Here is a 14,693-nt window from a genome sequence, read left to right as displayed (position 1 = left end):
AAAAAATTAAGTCACCTCCCAAATTTTCAGTTGGCTCAGCTACTATTTATCTATTAGACTATCTACTGCCTGGAGAGGCACAGCCCAGGGCCAGTCCCAGAGGGTAGGAACGTGTTCCTCAGGGCAGCTCACCCCTGAATCCACCACAAAGCCTCATCCTGAGCTTCTCCTGGCGTGAACCTTGCCAAGGCTTGGCACTGTGACTGCAGCTTCACAAGGGGACGTGCAGGTGCCCTGTGTCCCACGCAGGCTGCACCCAGCCTCCGGGAGGCACCAAGAGGCCGACCTTCCCATCCAGCCTCCGGCCCTGAACCGGCGCCGCTCGTCCGCAGGGCAGGGCCCAGCTCCTGGCAGGGCCTGCGGGCTGCAGGCTCCCAGCCCTCATCACGGGCCCTCTGGCTACCACAGCCTGGGGGAAGGATCACCCGCAGGGCTCCCTCTGTGCCTGACACCCTGGGGCTGTGAGGGTGAGGAATCAGACAGCTTAGACCTCTAGTAGTAAGGCTTCGACTTCTGTGCTGCATGGGTTTTCTTTAAATAGGATTCCCCTTAAATTTAGGAAATCTAATCCAATTCCCACCATTATATGCTGACGTTGGTAAGTAGAGATGTAATTTTGTTTTGTAGGTGCCATTGAACTTACAGCAACTTTTAAGTACCATACCAACTACCCACTAGTTTCAATCCAGCAGTCAAAGACTGCCTGTATTTCCTGGATGACAAAGAAAAGCTGTGTGCCCAAATGACACAGGACATTTATGACCCAGTAAAAAATTGTGAGCATGTCCAAAAATCTGTGTTTTATAATATTCAGTTTTTAAAGCATCTGTTATTCTAACCTTACCAGGAAATCCTATTTATTAATATTAGCAAATATCAGTATCTGAAATAAAAAGTGTGAAGGTGTGATTGATTTAATAAAGCAGAACTTCTCCAACTCGTATTTTAGCTTGGCTTCTCCTTCATACTTTACCTACCTTCCTCCTGGGTGTGGGTGGATGTATTGGTAATGCTGTGAATGTTTATACTGTGCACCTAAGCATGTGGAAGTGGGTACAATACGATGTAAGACATCTTCATGTAAATACATTTATATTCATATTAAAGGGTGATCCGCTGCATTCGAAAAAATTTCATCCCTAAGTCAAAACACAAAACTCATTTAAAACTACCATTAATGAAACTTAGTTGTCTCAACTGATCAAAAAGTCTATATTAGAGGCTTACATTAACTTTGATCCACTGCAGCAGAGATGCCCTCTTATTTGTCATGCACCAAACAATACATACACAGAATCAGAACAACTTAGAAGAATTAAGCCATCTCTTCTTTTAGGTGCAAACAGAGCAATGGCTGGCAAGATACTTCATGAAGTGTGGCTCAGATTTCCCTAAGATTTAAAAAAAGACAAATAATATCACAGAATGGAATAAAACAAATTTGTTCTTACTAGGAAGGGAAGGCAGGCCAAATTTTACTGCTCCTTGTAAACACACACCTCAGCACACCCCACTGTGAGTTTTGGTGATGTTGTATCAAGTTATGGAAATTATTCTAGTTAACCGGACTCATTTTTATGTAACGTGAGAATAGTTGTGCTGGATCAGACTGAAGATCCGTCTGGCTGAGTATGCTGCCTTCAAGATGGGGTGATTGTAGGTGTCTGGAAACACCTGTAAAGAAGGCAGCAAGCCTCTAACACAGACAGAATGGCAGGGCTGTCGTTTTAAACTTGGGCAATACAGCAAAACCCCTTAGAGAGGTTACACCATTCTTCTTTGCACAGTTCAGAACTGATGTTGGCATTGTCTGCACGCACAGATCCTCACAGCAGTCTAGTTTCATGTTAAATGCCTACAAGATTTATTTGACATTTTAATCTATAAATACACAAGGTTTCCACCAATAAAAGCACAGGAATTTTCTCAATGGTCACTGCCACTGCTTACATACTGAACAAAATAACATGTAGTATTGCATATGAATAAGCAAACTTTGGTTCTCTTTCTACCTGGAGAGGTCTTAAGCACCAACCTCTTTTACTTGTTAAACAATGGCTTGCAAAGGACAACAAGGGAGCTGAAGGCCACACTGAATGCTACACTCTGGAAAGCTTGGGACACTGTAGAACTTAATTAGTTTTTTGAAGGCACTTTTTTTGAACATCATCATCTCCTCAGGCAGCCTGGAAAGAATTCTGGCATTTGCATGAGACTCCTTCTTGTCAGTGGCCGCTGCTTTGAGGTTACATTGCTCAAGACTACCAGTCATTGGCATGCTGTTGCAGCTGAGGGAACGTGCTGTCTTTTTATTGCCTTGAACAGATAAATAACTGAATAAAAAAGAGGTTAACTTATGTTTGGTAACATCTTGGACACCTTCTGGAAAACAGTCATCTAGAGGATCCCCTTGACCTTTCACTTGTTGACTAATCACACATGTACTGGGACTCGCTGCTAACTTCTTAGGCTGAACTACTATTTTTCTGGAAGGTGTTTTGTATTTTCCTCCATCTAGATAAAGGTGAGGAGCATTATTAATGGCATCAGAACTAGGCTTAACCATCATATTAGGGACTGTTGCCCCATCACCAGAATTGATGGGGTGTAACCCATAATTCTGGCTAATGATCTGGGCTGCAGCATGTTGAATGATGTTCCAGTCTTGCAGAATATCCTCCCTGGTTGTGAACTGAGATGTTACGGTAAAGCGAATGATGAACTTGTCATGAATGGTTGCTGGAATAAGAAAGAGCCTGCCAGAACTGCTTAGTTCTTTCAGGAGTTTTTCTGTCAGCCAGTTGGGACCCTGTTTGAAATACAAGTAAGAAAAAAAAAAACAACTATAGTTAGAATAATACAGTTAGAAAAATATAGTTAGAATTTCCAGTGACATCTAAACACCTTCGTAAGAATTCCAGCATTACAAATTCTTACATGAAAGTTTATTCACAGTTCTTAACATCTGGGGAGAGATCAGCTGTGGTCAATTCATTCCAGAGAGACGTGCAAAAGGCCCAGTGTTTACCTTTAGACGAAATACAACCAGTCCAAGATGTCTCTTGGCAGGGATTTCAAAGAGTGGATCGCTTTTAACCAAGGATTCAAAGAATTTGGCTGTTTCAGTACCCTGTAATTAAGGAAAAAAAAAAGTAATGTATTGGTTTGTCACAAACCCACTGTGAGACACTAAATTAAGTAGTTAAAAATAATTCCTTCCCTTACTAAAACACGCCACTGCATGAATGTTAGCAAACAGAAGAATAACAACAAAGCTAAGAATTTTAAAGTCCATCTCTCTTTGCCCAAATCCTCAGCAATGATCAAGAGCAACTGGACTATACATAGGAATCTTCTAGAAGGTTTGAAAACAGAATGTGCCCTCTCAGATTAACATCCCTGTGCAGCAACGGGTGATCCACAATATGATCCCTTGTATTTACACTCCAAAGATTTAAGCCTGTAAATTTTCACAGCAAAGGGTTCAGCCATCCATTACTGCCTGCCTCCCAAACAGCTGCCACTTTGCCTCAAAAGAAAGCTTCTACAGATTAGTCCTCAGTACTGTGCAGAAGGCATTGACTTATCCAGTTGCCTTCCATTGCCTCTTGCTTCCAGGAAGGGTACAGGAAATGTTTTGTCTACACAATCTTTACAGATTACTTAAGAGTAAAATCAGCAGCATTTAGTGTTCATATACAAGCTTTATGTGTGAGAGGATTTCTGTTACTCAGCCCTGCATCACTGAATTCATTAAACTTGGCTACCAATAAATGAACATAACACATTTATGCTTGCATTGTTAATTCACATACATGTCGGACATGAGCTTGAAGCTTTTTCACCCCGAATGAACGAATCACAAACCACAGCTTCAAAGAACGAAATCGGCGACTCAGTGGAATTTGCCAGTGCTGTGGAAACACAACAGTCTATCAGTGAGTGCAACAACAACAGAAAGAGTGTCCCCTTACACCCTGACATCTGTTGCTTCAGACTTGGGTCAGAAATCTCTGTTGACACAAATAATTTCATATTACAGAAAATCTGCTAAGCCTAGGAAATACTCATCAAAGAAACACTATGTCTAAATATTTTTCAATTATTCGCAAAAATAAGATTTTGGCTATTCCCCTTAATCTATGGCCTAGATATGCTTAGATATTTTAGTTAATTACCAGCTAATAACTACACTGGTTTGCATTTAAAGGGCTTTATCAGTTTGTGTCCATTTACACTTTAGGACTGAGTGCTCACTACAGTTCCTGTAATTTGCATATTTAAGTGCCATCCTGAACGTTTTCCCAAATCATCTATAAACAGCGAGAGTTGATATGGGGGTAGACCCTTCCAGAGGAAGTAACGCCCACTGCAAGGAAAAAAGTGACAAAACATGTAAACGAATACTTCTAGGGAGCTACCCAATTAGTTGCAGGGTCCTATTTAACCACAAGAGGGATGCATTGATGTATTTTTTTCCACCTCTCTACACTCACTCTCCACTCAAAAGCACTATTGATTTCAAGGAAACAATTATCTTTTCAGGACTAGGGTGAGATCATAGCAGAAAGAATTGGCAGTGAATATTCTTTTGTTTTACCGTACTGAAATGTGCTGTAAGATGGATCTAAAGTGAAACGCCTCTTATCTCTCCTATGAATACCTTAATCTGAAGAAAAATGTAATTCATTCAACTTCTGTTTCAGAGCATGGTGTTTCCATTGTGTACTCCTTTCTCTCTTTAATTACATGTCAGATACAAGAAAACCAGCCAAAATGTCATCAGTAGGAATCACTTCAGCGACACAATGCCCAGAAATGAACCTTCTATAACTAAAAAGGCAAGGCTGGATCTCCATCTCTGTAAAAATCTTAAGTACTTCAATTTCCATATCTAAAAGAAATTTTATAATTAATTTTCATAACCAGGGCTCACTTCAAAGTTTTATTATTTAATCTGCACTAGGATCTCATTATAATTGGTTTTATGTTTTTATGAAATAAGACCAGCTATAAGATAAACATGCTCCAGAGTGTGAGGAATTTCAGTCTGTTGAATATTTTATGTGTGATTTAGAATATCAACTCAAATAACTTACCATGAAATCAACAGCAGCTCCTGAGTTGGGATGTCTGAGGTAGACAGGGTTAACACTGAAGGTTTGATGTAACTTGTGTTTATCCTTAACCCTATCAATTGTAGAATGAACTGTATTTAGCCACAACAAACTGTGCAGAGAAAGATTTTGCAATTTGCATGTTATTCTTTTGGTGGTGTGTTTTGCCTTTACTCACCAAAATCCAGTGCAGTCAAAATGAACCATCATCCATTTAGAAGGGTTAAAAGTAAAGGAATCTGCATATTCAATTCCATCCAAGAACAATCGAAATTCAGGACATACAAATGCTGTTCCTGCATATGCAGCATCAATATGAAGCCAGAGTCCCTCAGCATCACCTGTTGGAGTTTCAACTGTTATGTAAGGGACATAAGGAATCAAAGTACATGCTTAATCTCTCCTCCCTGAAAACTAGGTGCATGTTTTTGCAGGAGGTGGAGAGGCTAACAACAAAATAGCAAGCAAGACAAACAATCGACAGTCTAGTTTTATTCTAAAGCTGTAGATCCAGAGTCCCAACATACAGTGTAATGCTGAAATCAGATGGGCAAAATTCACTTCCGTATTTCATACGACATTTGATTTCTCTCATCTGCCTTTTTATTAAGTGAAATTCCCTGATAAAATTCAGTTGCACAGAATAAAGGCATGGTGGTAAGCAAAAAGGACCCAGAAGCCACACTCTGACCTATAAAAGAAAGTGCCGCAGGTCTTCAGCAGCTACTCGTCAGAATTTATGCTGGAACAGAATCTGCAACCATGTCAAAATTTACCTATTGAGCTGGTGGCTCCAAAGGTTGTCCTACCAAACAATACCTTCAAAATTCTTTTGTTAGGTTAAATATTTATGTATCTGTTCCACAACAGTACTGCACTCTGTACTGTACAGTCTGTGTTCCCTGAATAACCTGAAGATTTATCAGCTGGCAAATTTCATCCATCTTAAACAGAATGTATTTTAGCATCCTAATCTAAATCTTACAGAAATCACTGCAAAGTCTTGCACCAACTCCACTGATGAGACACATCTGAAAAACTCAGCTGATTAGTTTCTACTCTCCTTGGTTTGGGCATGAAAAATTCTCATACTCTCTTTTCTGTGCTATCATAGTTTAAAATCAGGAAAAAAAGACACTTACAAATTGGACCCAGTTCTGAGAGATTGTCAAAAGCACAGACACCGGTTGTACCCAAAGTTGCACAAACCTAGAATAAAACAGACCATTTTTTAAATAAATAGATGCAACACTTTAAAAGTAGAGAGGCTATCACAGACAGTTGAAATTATATTCAAATTCTTTTGTTTAATAAAATAGACATTCTTGTATACATGTTAACCTTCAGGTAATGTATGTTAACACAATAAGAAATGTTTCAGATGTTATTTTATGCTGACATTAAAAATACAACACCATGTCAATAACCCCAGCCAGAAAGTTGAACGTACAAAGACTGGCACTAGGCCTTTCTTTCTGTCTTCTGCAATGGCTTTCTTCAGAGTTTCGCCTCTGAGGGAAAAGTTCTCATCCACGGGCAGAAATTTAATCTTCACAAGAGAAATCAAGCCAGCCTTTTCTACAGAAGAATGTGCCTTTTGAAAAAGAAAAAGGGTAAGAAAGCAAGCTCTGAGGCTGAACAGCTGTCATAAGTTATAGCCTTATAAAAGACAGTGGTTGCAAGTAAAGCAGTGATAAGGTCCTTATTATAATCCATATTAACACAGGTCTGAAAGTTTCTCCTTTGTGAGCAACTAAAAAAAGTAATACACTGTAATTCCAAGGAACACATGAGCTCCATTTATTTGGGTATTGGTCTCTAAAATGTAATAATAGGCATCCTCATCTTGTGTTTGGAGGGACATTTATCAAAACTCAGATCTTAAAGGAGCCTCTAGAAATGGATCAACCTCAGCTGGCCTCCTCCCTGCCGTAAGAAGATAAAACCCCCTGAAGTATGCCTACTTTTGGGTCAGCCAAAACCTCTCACAAGAAAAAGCCCTTTTCATTGTACTAAGAGAGAACCAGCCTGAGTGTCTCTCCTGTTGCAGTTTTCACAGGGGAACATGATTGTTCAGTTCAGGTGTGCAGGCAGAGGCACAGTACTGTGTGGCTGTTTCCTCCAAGAACAAGCACAGAGGTCTAGAGTGAAGACCACAACCAGGAGCAGCTCTGAGGTAACACCCTGAGCATGCCTGTCTCCAAGTGGAAAGAGGCCGTGAAGAAACAAGCTGAAGCAGCATGAGATCAGCACCTAGTTACTGGAGTTAGCCTTTGTGGATAACAGGAAGGAAGTGCAGAAATGAGTCATGCAAAACACTTCTCTTGAGGACTGCCAGCACCCTATGAAACCTCATCTCACACTGATTTCATTTCCCCATCTGCAGAAAGCAACATTAGAAGGATTTGTTCATGTTTGTGTTTGTCTCTTGGTACAGAAATGCGAGTTCACATTGTATGGTCTGGGTGAGACAGCAGAAGCAAATTTGTTTTCTTTGTAAGAACCTACTTGATCAGATGCATAAGCGATGAGGCGGGAATTGAGTGAGGACTCATCAGTGTCTGGTTCAGAAAGCTTCATCTCCAGAATTTTGTTTTTCCTTGCTGCTAGCAGTGCAACCAAGGTTGATTCACTCACAGTGCTCTACAAAGACATTGCTCATTTACTGCAACATACTGCTATTCCATTGCTATTTTGTCAGGGATTTACTGAAGTCATTGACGTGCTCAGATGCCCACCCCCTCTTATTTCTACTACTGTTTTGCTGGGATGCAGCGGAAAGTCACTAGCTGATGAGCAGCTCTCTGGGCCAGCAATACAAAACAAAGCTTTTTAACTGCTGCATATTTTTAACAGGCAGAACTAAGTTGGGGAGAGTAAATAAATCACGTTTTCCTTCTGTTCTTCTACAGCTATCTCCCATAAACATTACAGACCTGAGCAAAGCTCCTTATAACAACACAGATATATAATAACAGCCTCAGCACTGATTCCAGAGGATACTTGCTTAGGTCTTATGAAAGGAGGTAAAGGTTCAAGCCTTGATCTTGGCAATTCTCAGTGACACAAAGTAGACATAAGGAAAAAAAATCTCTTGTGTGGCTAAGGACTGCTGGCAGAAGAACAGTGACAAGGATTCCTTCTTATGCACTAAAGAATCACTTTAGTGAATACTTTGGTGATGTGAAACAGACTAAAGAAACCAAATCTGACTCTCATTTATCCTTAGTAAGGCCACGAGAATACCTGTTCCTTGTCCAAACACAATTAGGACTAAAAGCAATAGCAATTCGTATTCTATAACCTTCTATATTTAATACTAAAATTCGGTTAAGTAATGTCAAATTGGGATTTGTCTCTATTCAGAGCCATAGAGCGGATCTTGGTTTTGCCTCCATGAAAACTATTGCTCAGAGGGAAATTCACTTGAGTAAAAACAAAATGGGGATGAGGCCACCTCTGATCTCTCCTACCTGTAATACTCCTCCGCCCACACTGTCGGGATGGTGGTGCAGGAATTTATCTGGAAGGCCCAGCATTTTAGCCAACCAATCCATCACATTCATTTCCAGTTCTGTACAGGCTGGACTGGAGGCCTAGAAAAATCAAAAAAGCGAATGAGACTGTAATTCACTGCAAACACAGTAGGAGCATAACCCTTAGGGTAAACCACATATCACATTTTAAATAAATAGTTATTAACACTTTTTAATTGCCTTGAGAGAAATCTCACCTAGACGCAACAAATACAAAGCAGATAACAAGCTTTGCAGCACTGGATATACAAGCAGCTAACTGTATAATACTATGCCCATACCTAGCAGAACACAATCCCATTGTAATGAACACTATGTTGTTTGGTGAGTTCTGTCATACAGACTTCTATGTCAAGGTTGCAGTTGAGGGTGAGCTCCAGGTACGTTGCTCATTACGAGTTGCTTTCTTTCACAGAAACTCACAAACCTCCTTAAAATGCTCTCTCCAGATTACCTGCATCACCTCAGTGCTGACCTTCTAAACTATCAATAATTTTAAAGTCATTAAAAGAAAAAAAAAAAAATCACAGCGAGACATTTGAGACAAAATCATGGAACTGCAATGTACCACACAAATACATGCTCTTGGTCCTTAAAGAGAAAGGGAGACTTTTTGAAGAGCAGCAAAAGAAAGATGAAAGCTGCTCTGCACTGTCCAGCTTTCCACTTAGGAAAGAATCGGTTTGCATTGCAAAATTTGCAGACATTGCAGAAATCTGTCAAACCCAGACTGAAGGCACAGAAATTGAGGTTTCTGTGTATGCAATGAGCTAATCTGACGCAACTACATGAAGACCATAACCATCCATTTTTTATAGGTTTATGAGCTTCCACTGCTTTCCTGCATGGATATATGCATCTAAAAATCTTGGCAACTTTACCACTGGGGAGAAGGTTGGCTTCAGAACGCTACTGAGGTATGCAGAGTCATAACCAAGTAGCACTGTATAGCTGCTTCAGGAGGACACAGTCATTCTGGGACAGGCCACCAAACAATTATTTTCAGAAAAGGAAAAATAGGAATGTATTCTCTCAAAAGAGCAGGAAAACTGGAATGGAGCACAAGATAGCTTGAAATCATGGCTGGTGGCTGCTCTATTGCCTGCAGTGCTTGTGTAACAGTCTTGGCACTCAGACTAGATGACAGGGAAGAATTATAAACCAGACATTTCTAGTGGTATATTTTCTTCATTCGCCTCTTACTACTGGGTAATGTTTGCTTTTATATATTGTATTTATTTATTTACTTTTTCAAGTGACATTTTAAATTTATGCAAATGACATACAACTGGTTAAAGTAAATAATTATACTGACTCACAGCACAAGAAAGAATTACTATGACCTGCTCCTGTACAATACACACAGGAAATGAATACCTAAAATAACAAAACAAACAAAAAAAATTCATTACCCATGTGAATCCCAAGCAGTTAATTGCATCAGCCAACATATCTCCAAGGAGTGAAGGCCAGGAAGTAAGAGCTGGAAAGTAGGCATGCATGTGTGGACTTTGCCAATGGACTACCTAGAACAAAATTATCTAGAAGTTAAGTCTGAAAAAGTCACAAAATTCTGCACGAGAGTAGTGATTAGCATCTGTTTAAAGTGATGGAAAAGGATCACAGTAACATATTATGTGCAGTTATAGATCTGAAAGCTACAGAGATAATATCAACAGAAGTGCAGCACTAGCAAATGATAACACTGTGTCGTTATTAGATAAATTCCAAATTATAGCAAAAGCATTTATCTGAATTAAACAGGCAGACAAAGATTCTGAACAGGAAAGAATGGTATTTTGAATGCTACACAACAGAGTCAGAAATATTTCTTGAAATATTTATCTTTGTAAGGGGAATCCTTGCAAGAAAGTTGCTCTTGCTCATTTTGTCAAACAACAGCTTGCCTCTAGCTACACACAGCAGTTTACAGTTACGTAGCTCCCCTCTACACACCTGAAGGAGCTTGTATGTGGGACAGCAGCATAAGCATGTTTAATGTGAATACCTCTGCTACATCAGACCAAGTTTCTGCAAACATCTATAATGAAAATTTTAAAATAGACTTTGAAACAGCTTCTTACATAAATTTTAGTTAGGTACTATCAATTCCTTTAGCAGAATCTGCAGTATTTATGTACAACAGGAAGGAGATCTTTACATTCAAACAGCAGGAGACAAGATATATACATGACCCTGGGCAAGAGATGTTTCACACCTTGCTGTGCCTGAGTTCCCACATCTCTGAAACTGAGGGCAGTTCAGCTGGAAGAGGCCCTGTGAAGCTAAATTCACCAGTGTCAGAAAATCCCTGTTTCCCCTCTAAGCAAACACAAGTTATTCTTAATGTGTAAAATACTGTAAAAATACATTCAGTCTGTCCCCTGTAATTGTAGTTAGAAACACAACAGTAATCTCCAGAATCCTTCTGTAGGCATAACATCTACAAGACGGACTTATTTTACATTCTGGGTGCTTATTTAGATAAATGTTCTACAGAAACTCTGCATTCCTAGGATTTGGTGTTCACTCCAGGTAGTAATGTAAATTTTTTCTGTCATGATTATACTTTATTTCTTACCCCAGGCATAATAATCTTCTCTATATCTCCAAAGATGTTGTCCCAGCTGTCTGGGTCCATTGGGGCAGAATCCGGCAAGTGGGCTCTCATGTAACCTGGCTGTACATCAGGAGTCACCCGTCTCTCTCTCACATTGCTCAGGTACTGGCAAATGTAATCCACCATCTCTTTCCCTGGAAGAGGCAAACCAGTGCTTTGAGTTTTGACTGCACAAAAACTAATTCGTACTATTAGCACTTCACGCTAGTAGTACGAGTCACTAGCATTGGACAGGGCTTGGAACACGGCTCCTAAGATAGACACAGGAGCTAGCCTTCCTCCTACACCCTGCTTGGCCCATCTAATAACGTAGGGACACAGCTTCCAGAACAGGCTTCATGGGGACAGAACAGCTTCACAGGGTTATTTCAGTGTTGTCACTGAATAGTTCAAATGTACCTTTAAAATGCAATCATGGTACAAGCACAGTTTGATTACTGAGAGGACAGACAGATTTTCTTGCCTACAGATTTACTGAAACTGCATTTCACAGAAATTAAGTTTTCATAATGCCCCATGCTTCCCTCTTATTATAGCAGACCCACTTTTGCATCCTCTGAAAACAGCTGCACAGCTCCACAACTTTTTTCCACTTTTTAGGAAATTTCCTCCAGCCCTGGGACCAAAGTTTGCTCTCCATCTCCAGAACTGTGCCAGTATGACTGAAGTTTCATGGTGTCAGCCAGGGAAGAGCCACGGTAGAGAACTACGGTTTTGCAGCTTTCCCACAGTATTTTACATGTAAGATGAAAAAACTTAAGTCATTCACTGACTCTAAACCCACTAATTTAAGCTCAACCTTGGGATACCTTTTTTGGCTCAGCCTCAGCAGATTTAAGTCTCAAGGACATGCGTGCAAATAAAAAGTATATAAGCCCATCCTAATTTTGGGTACCACTCCCAGCCCTACAACAGTTAATCTCTGTGCAAATGCTACCTATTTCCAAGAGCAGAGGATCACTCACCTCTCCGTCTGTACTCTTCAGGCTCCATACTGATTCCTTCTAAAAGCACCTCTTCAAACTTGGGCTGCGACCCTTCAGGAGCTGTGGGCAGTTTGGTCTGGTGCCCTGCTAGCTGCTTCACCCTTTATAGCTCCCTTTATCTCTCAGACTCATGCATTCTGGAAAAGGTTTAACGTAGGCAGGTTATTGGTGAGTGTTTATCTAACTCCTCCCAACTGAGAGCTTTTACAGTCTCTACTATGTTCTCATCTGTGCTCTTTTGATGTGTAAGATAGTGTATCTGTAAGAGGAGCTGCCTCTGCACTAACCCTTTCCAATTTTCAAACAATGTTTCAGAAGTCTCACAGTAATCCATGTCATGAATATAAGACACATTAACATCAGACTTGGAGAGAAAAAGCTCAAGAGCTTCCAAAAGCAAATAAAAGCAGCCATGTTACTCTAGTACACTGAACTACTGCACTAGCAGTATTTCCTAGAACAAGGCACCAGCACATTAATGAATTTGACAGTGAAGGCAGGGACTTTTTTTCTTTTTTAAAGAACTGTAGGACTGTGTTTTCCTAAGAGAGTAAAACCTGCATTCCCCCAAGTTTTCAGTCTCTATGCTGTCAATCCCTTGCTGCTAGAAGGAAAGGCACTGCAAATATTGCCAGTTCCAGAACTGCAATACAAAGCAGCAACGATCCTCTCTGTGGATTTCCAGCCCCTCCAGATCAGACCAGGTTACACTGCAGGGTGATGTTCCTCCACTGATATCACCCTCAACTGCTGAGCTGGGACCTTTCCCCCCCCCCCACCATGGCTTCCTTTTCTCACATATGATATGCATAAGCACTGCAATTTGGCTTTGCATCTCCAGAATTCCTCCAAGTCCTCCACCTGAAGTGTTCTCCGTTTGGAAGAACAGCTGTGTAGATTCCCCCTTGTTCCAGTTTTAGGACCTGTAAACACATCCTGACCTATCTTTGGCAGCACGGCCTTTGACACCGTACTCAATGTTGAGTGCTTATCAACTTCCCCAGAAGGAACTCACTTGCTCTCCACTGATACCAGGCAGCCCTGGGAAAAGAGAGAAGTAGGACTTATGGGCTAAGCACCAGAAAGAGAAATTATTACATAGTACAGTATATGCTTGCCTTATTTTTGTAATTCCCTAAGATCCTGCTTAGGGCCAGGCCCTGTTGGGAGAGCGGGTACCAGGCTGGGCAGACCCTTCATCTGATACACGACAGCTCACCATACAGAAGAGAACTGGCTGTCAGAGCAGCTTTGATTTTCTGCCTCGTGTACTATAATGCAGCCTATATGCTTGCATTATTCTAGAAAGTTGTTACATCTTTCTCCACAGTGTACTTTCTACAGAACAGTGTGAAAACCTTTCCTGCTTTCTGCTGCGATTAGATATTTGAGAAAGAACTGTTTCATAGATATGACAAAGATGCTCTGATACACGCATATCAGATTAATATACTGAAATTTAAAAAAAAAATAAATTAAAAAGGCATTGAAAGAAGTGCAAGAAGCGCAGAAGAACCATACTATATGCATATTCATCTGTTTTACCTCACATTTCTCTGGAAACATTAGGAAAAAAATACAAGCTGCCCACACACTTAATTTATGAACCTCTCTTGGCTTTACTGTAAATGCTACCATAAAGGGGAACGAAGGAGGTGAGAAGAGACTGGCATCAAGCACAGGACCAACTCAGAAAGCTCTGAGTTCCCCAAAACTGTAATTCTAGCTCATTACAAGTAACTAATACATTAATATATGGATGTCTGTTCAAAGAAAGTTGGTAGCTAATTACATTTATGATTTCCATTTGGAACAGCAAATAAGGAGCAATATTTTTAACAATGCTTTCAGAGCTAAACTACACAATAAATATTTCATGTGACATATACCCTACGCCTTTGCTCAAAGGTGGTAGTTTCATCAGGTTGGTTTCTCATTCTGTGCAGAAGAGAACAAACAGCAGGTCCTGTTCAGAACTAGAATAAAATAGGTGATAATGAATTACAGGTAGGGTAAATATTGCTGGTGATAAATAAATTTTTGTTATAGCTACCTTGCACTTGGAAAGATTTTGTTACAGACAATGAGGAATAGAATATTTGCTCACAGGAAGCAGAATGAATAGAAAAGGTTCTTTTCATTGTTTGTTACAAAGGTCTGTGCCGTCAAAACCGTGGGAAATTGTCCATTTGGACACGAACATTACCACTATCACTACTCAGACTAACGCTGAAATTCTTATCGTTATTAAGAGTTCACAGAGATTAAACTGCAGTTAAGTTTGTGGGATGTGAGGACGCAAACGTTATTTTGATCACAGAATAATTCAATTGGAGCAATGCCTAACCAGCACATTTAACTTGACTCACTGGTTCCTACATTCACTAGTGACATAATGGGTAATTTCTGAAAAAAATCTAAAATATAGCAGTTT

At 40.1% G+C, this 14,693-nt stretch overlaps 1 protein-coding gene across 2 annotated transcripts; it reads right to left on the bottom strand.

The window, feature by feature from the left end:
* Positions 1-1,913: 1,913 nt before the first annotated feature.
* HDC (histidine decarboxylase) lies at positions 1,914-12,345 on the bottom strand. 2 transcript variants are annotated; one of them, XM_074917115.1, is made up of 12 exons: positions 12,239-12,345; positions 11,235-11,407; positions 10,066-10,179; positions 8,591-8,713; positions 7,626-7,760; positions 6,568-6,711; positions 6,260-6,326; positions 5,296-5,458; positions 5,100-5,190; positions 3,816-3,914; positions 3,029-3,130; positions 1,914-2,809 (listed from the first exon to the last, which is right to left on the bottom strand). In XM_074917115.1, exons 1-12 carry the CDS (start codon positions 12,264-12,266, stop codon positions 2,048-2,050), a joined length of 2,001 nt encoding a protein of 666 aa, XP_074773216.1. In that variant the 5' UTR covers positions 12,267-12,345; the 3' UTR covers positions 1,914-2,047. The 2 variants fall into 2 exon arrangements, with proteins under 2 accessions (XP_074773216.1, XP_074773217.1); XM_074917116.1 differs by lacking the exon at positions 3,816-3,914.
* Positions 12,346-14,693: the final 2,348 nt, after the last annotated feature.

The sequence above is a fragment of the Athene noctua genome, chromosome 13 (assembly GCF_965140245.1).
Source record: "Athene noctua chromosome 13, bAthNoc1.hap1.1, whole genome shotgun sequence".
NCBI classification, from domain to species: domain Eukaryota; kingdom Metazoa; phylum Chordata; class Aves; order Strigiformes; family Strigidae; genus Athene; species Athene noctua.
This window is presented reverse-complemented; position numbering and strand designations above follow the sequence as displayed.

What these genes read in the sequence shown, in the direction of transcription:
- HDC (XM_074917115.1), bottom strand. Translation starts at nt 12,266, where the DNA reads ATGGAGCCTGAAGAGTACAGACGGAGAG. An exon ending in AGAAGATTATTATGCCTGGG is followed by an intron (nt 10,180 to 11,234) that starts GTAAGAAATAAA and finishes ATTTTGTTCTAG; the next exon opens with GTAGTCCATTGGCAAAGTCC. An exon ending in TGGTTGTATTTCGTCTAAAG is followed by an intron (nt 2,810 to 3,028) that starts GTAAACACTGGG and finishes TATTTCAAACAG; the next exon opens with GGTCCCAACTGGCTGACAGA.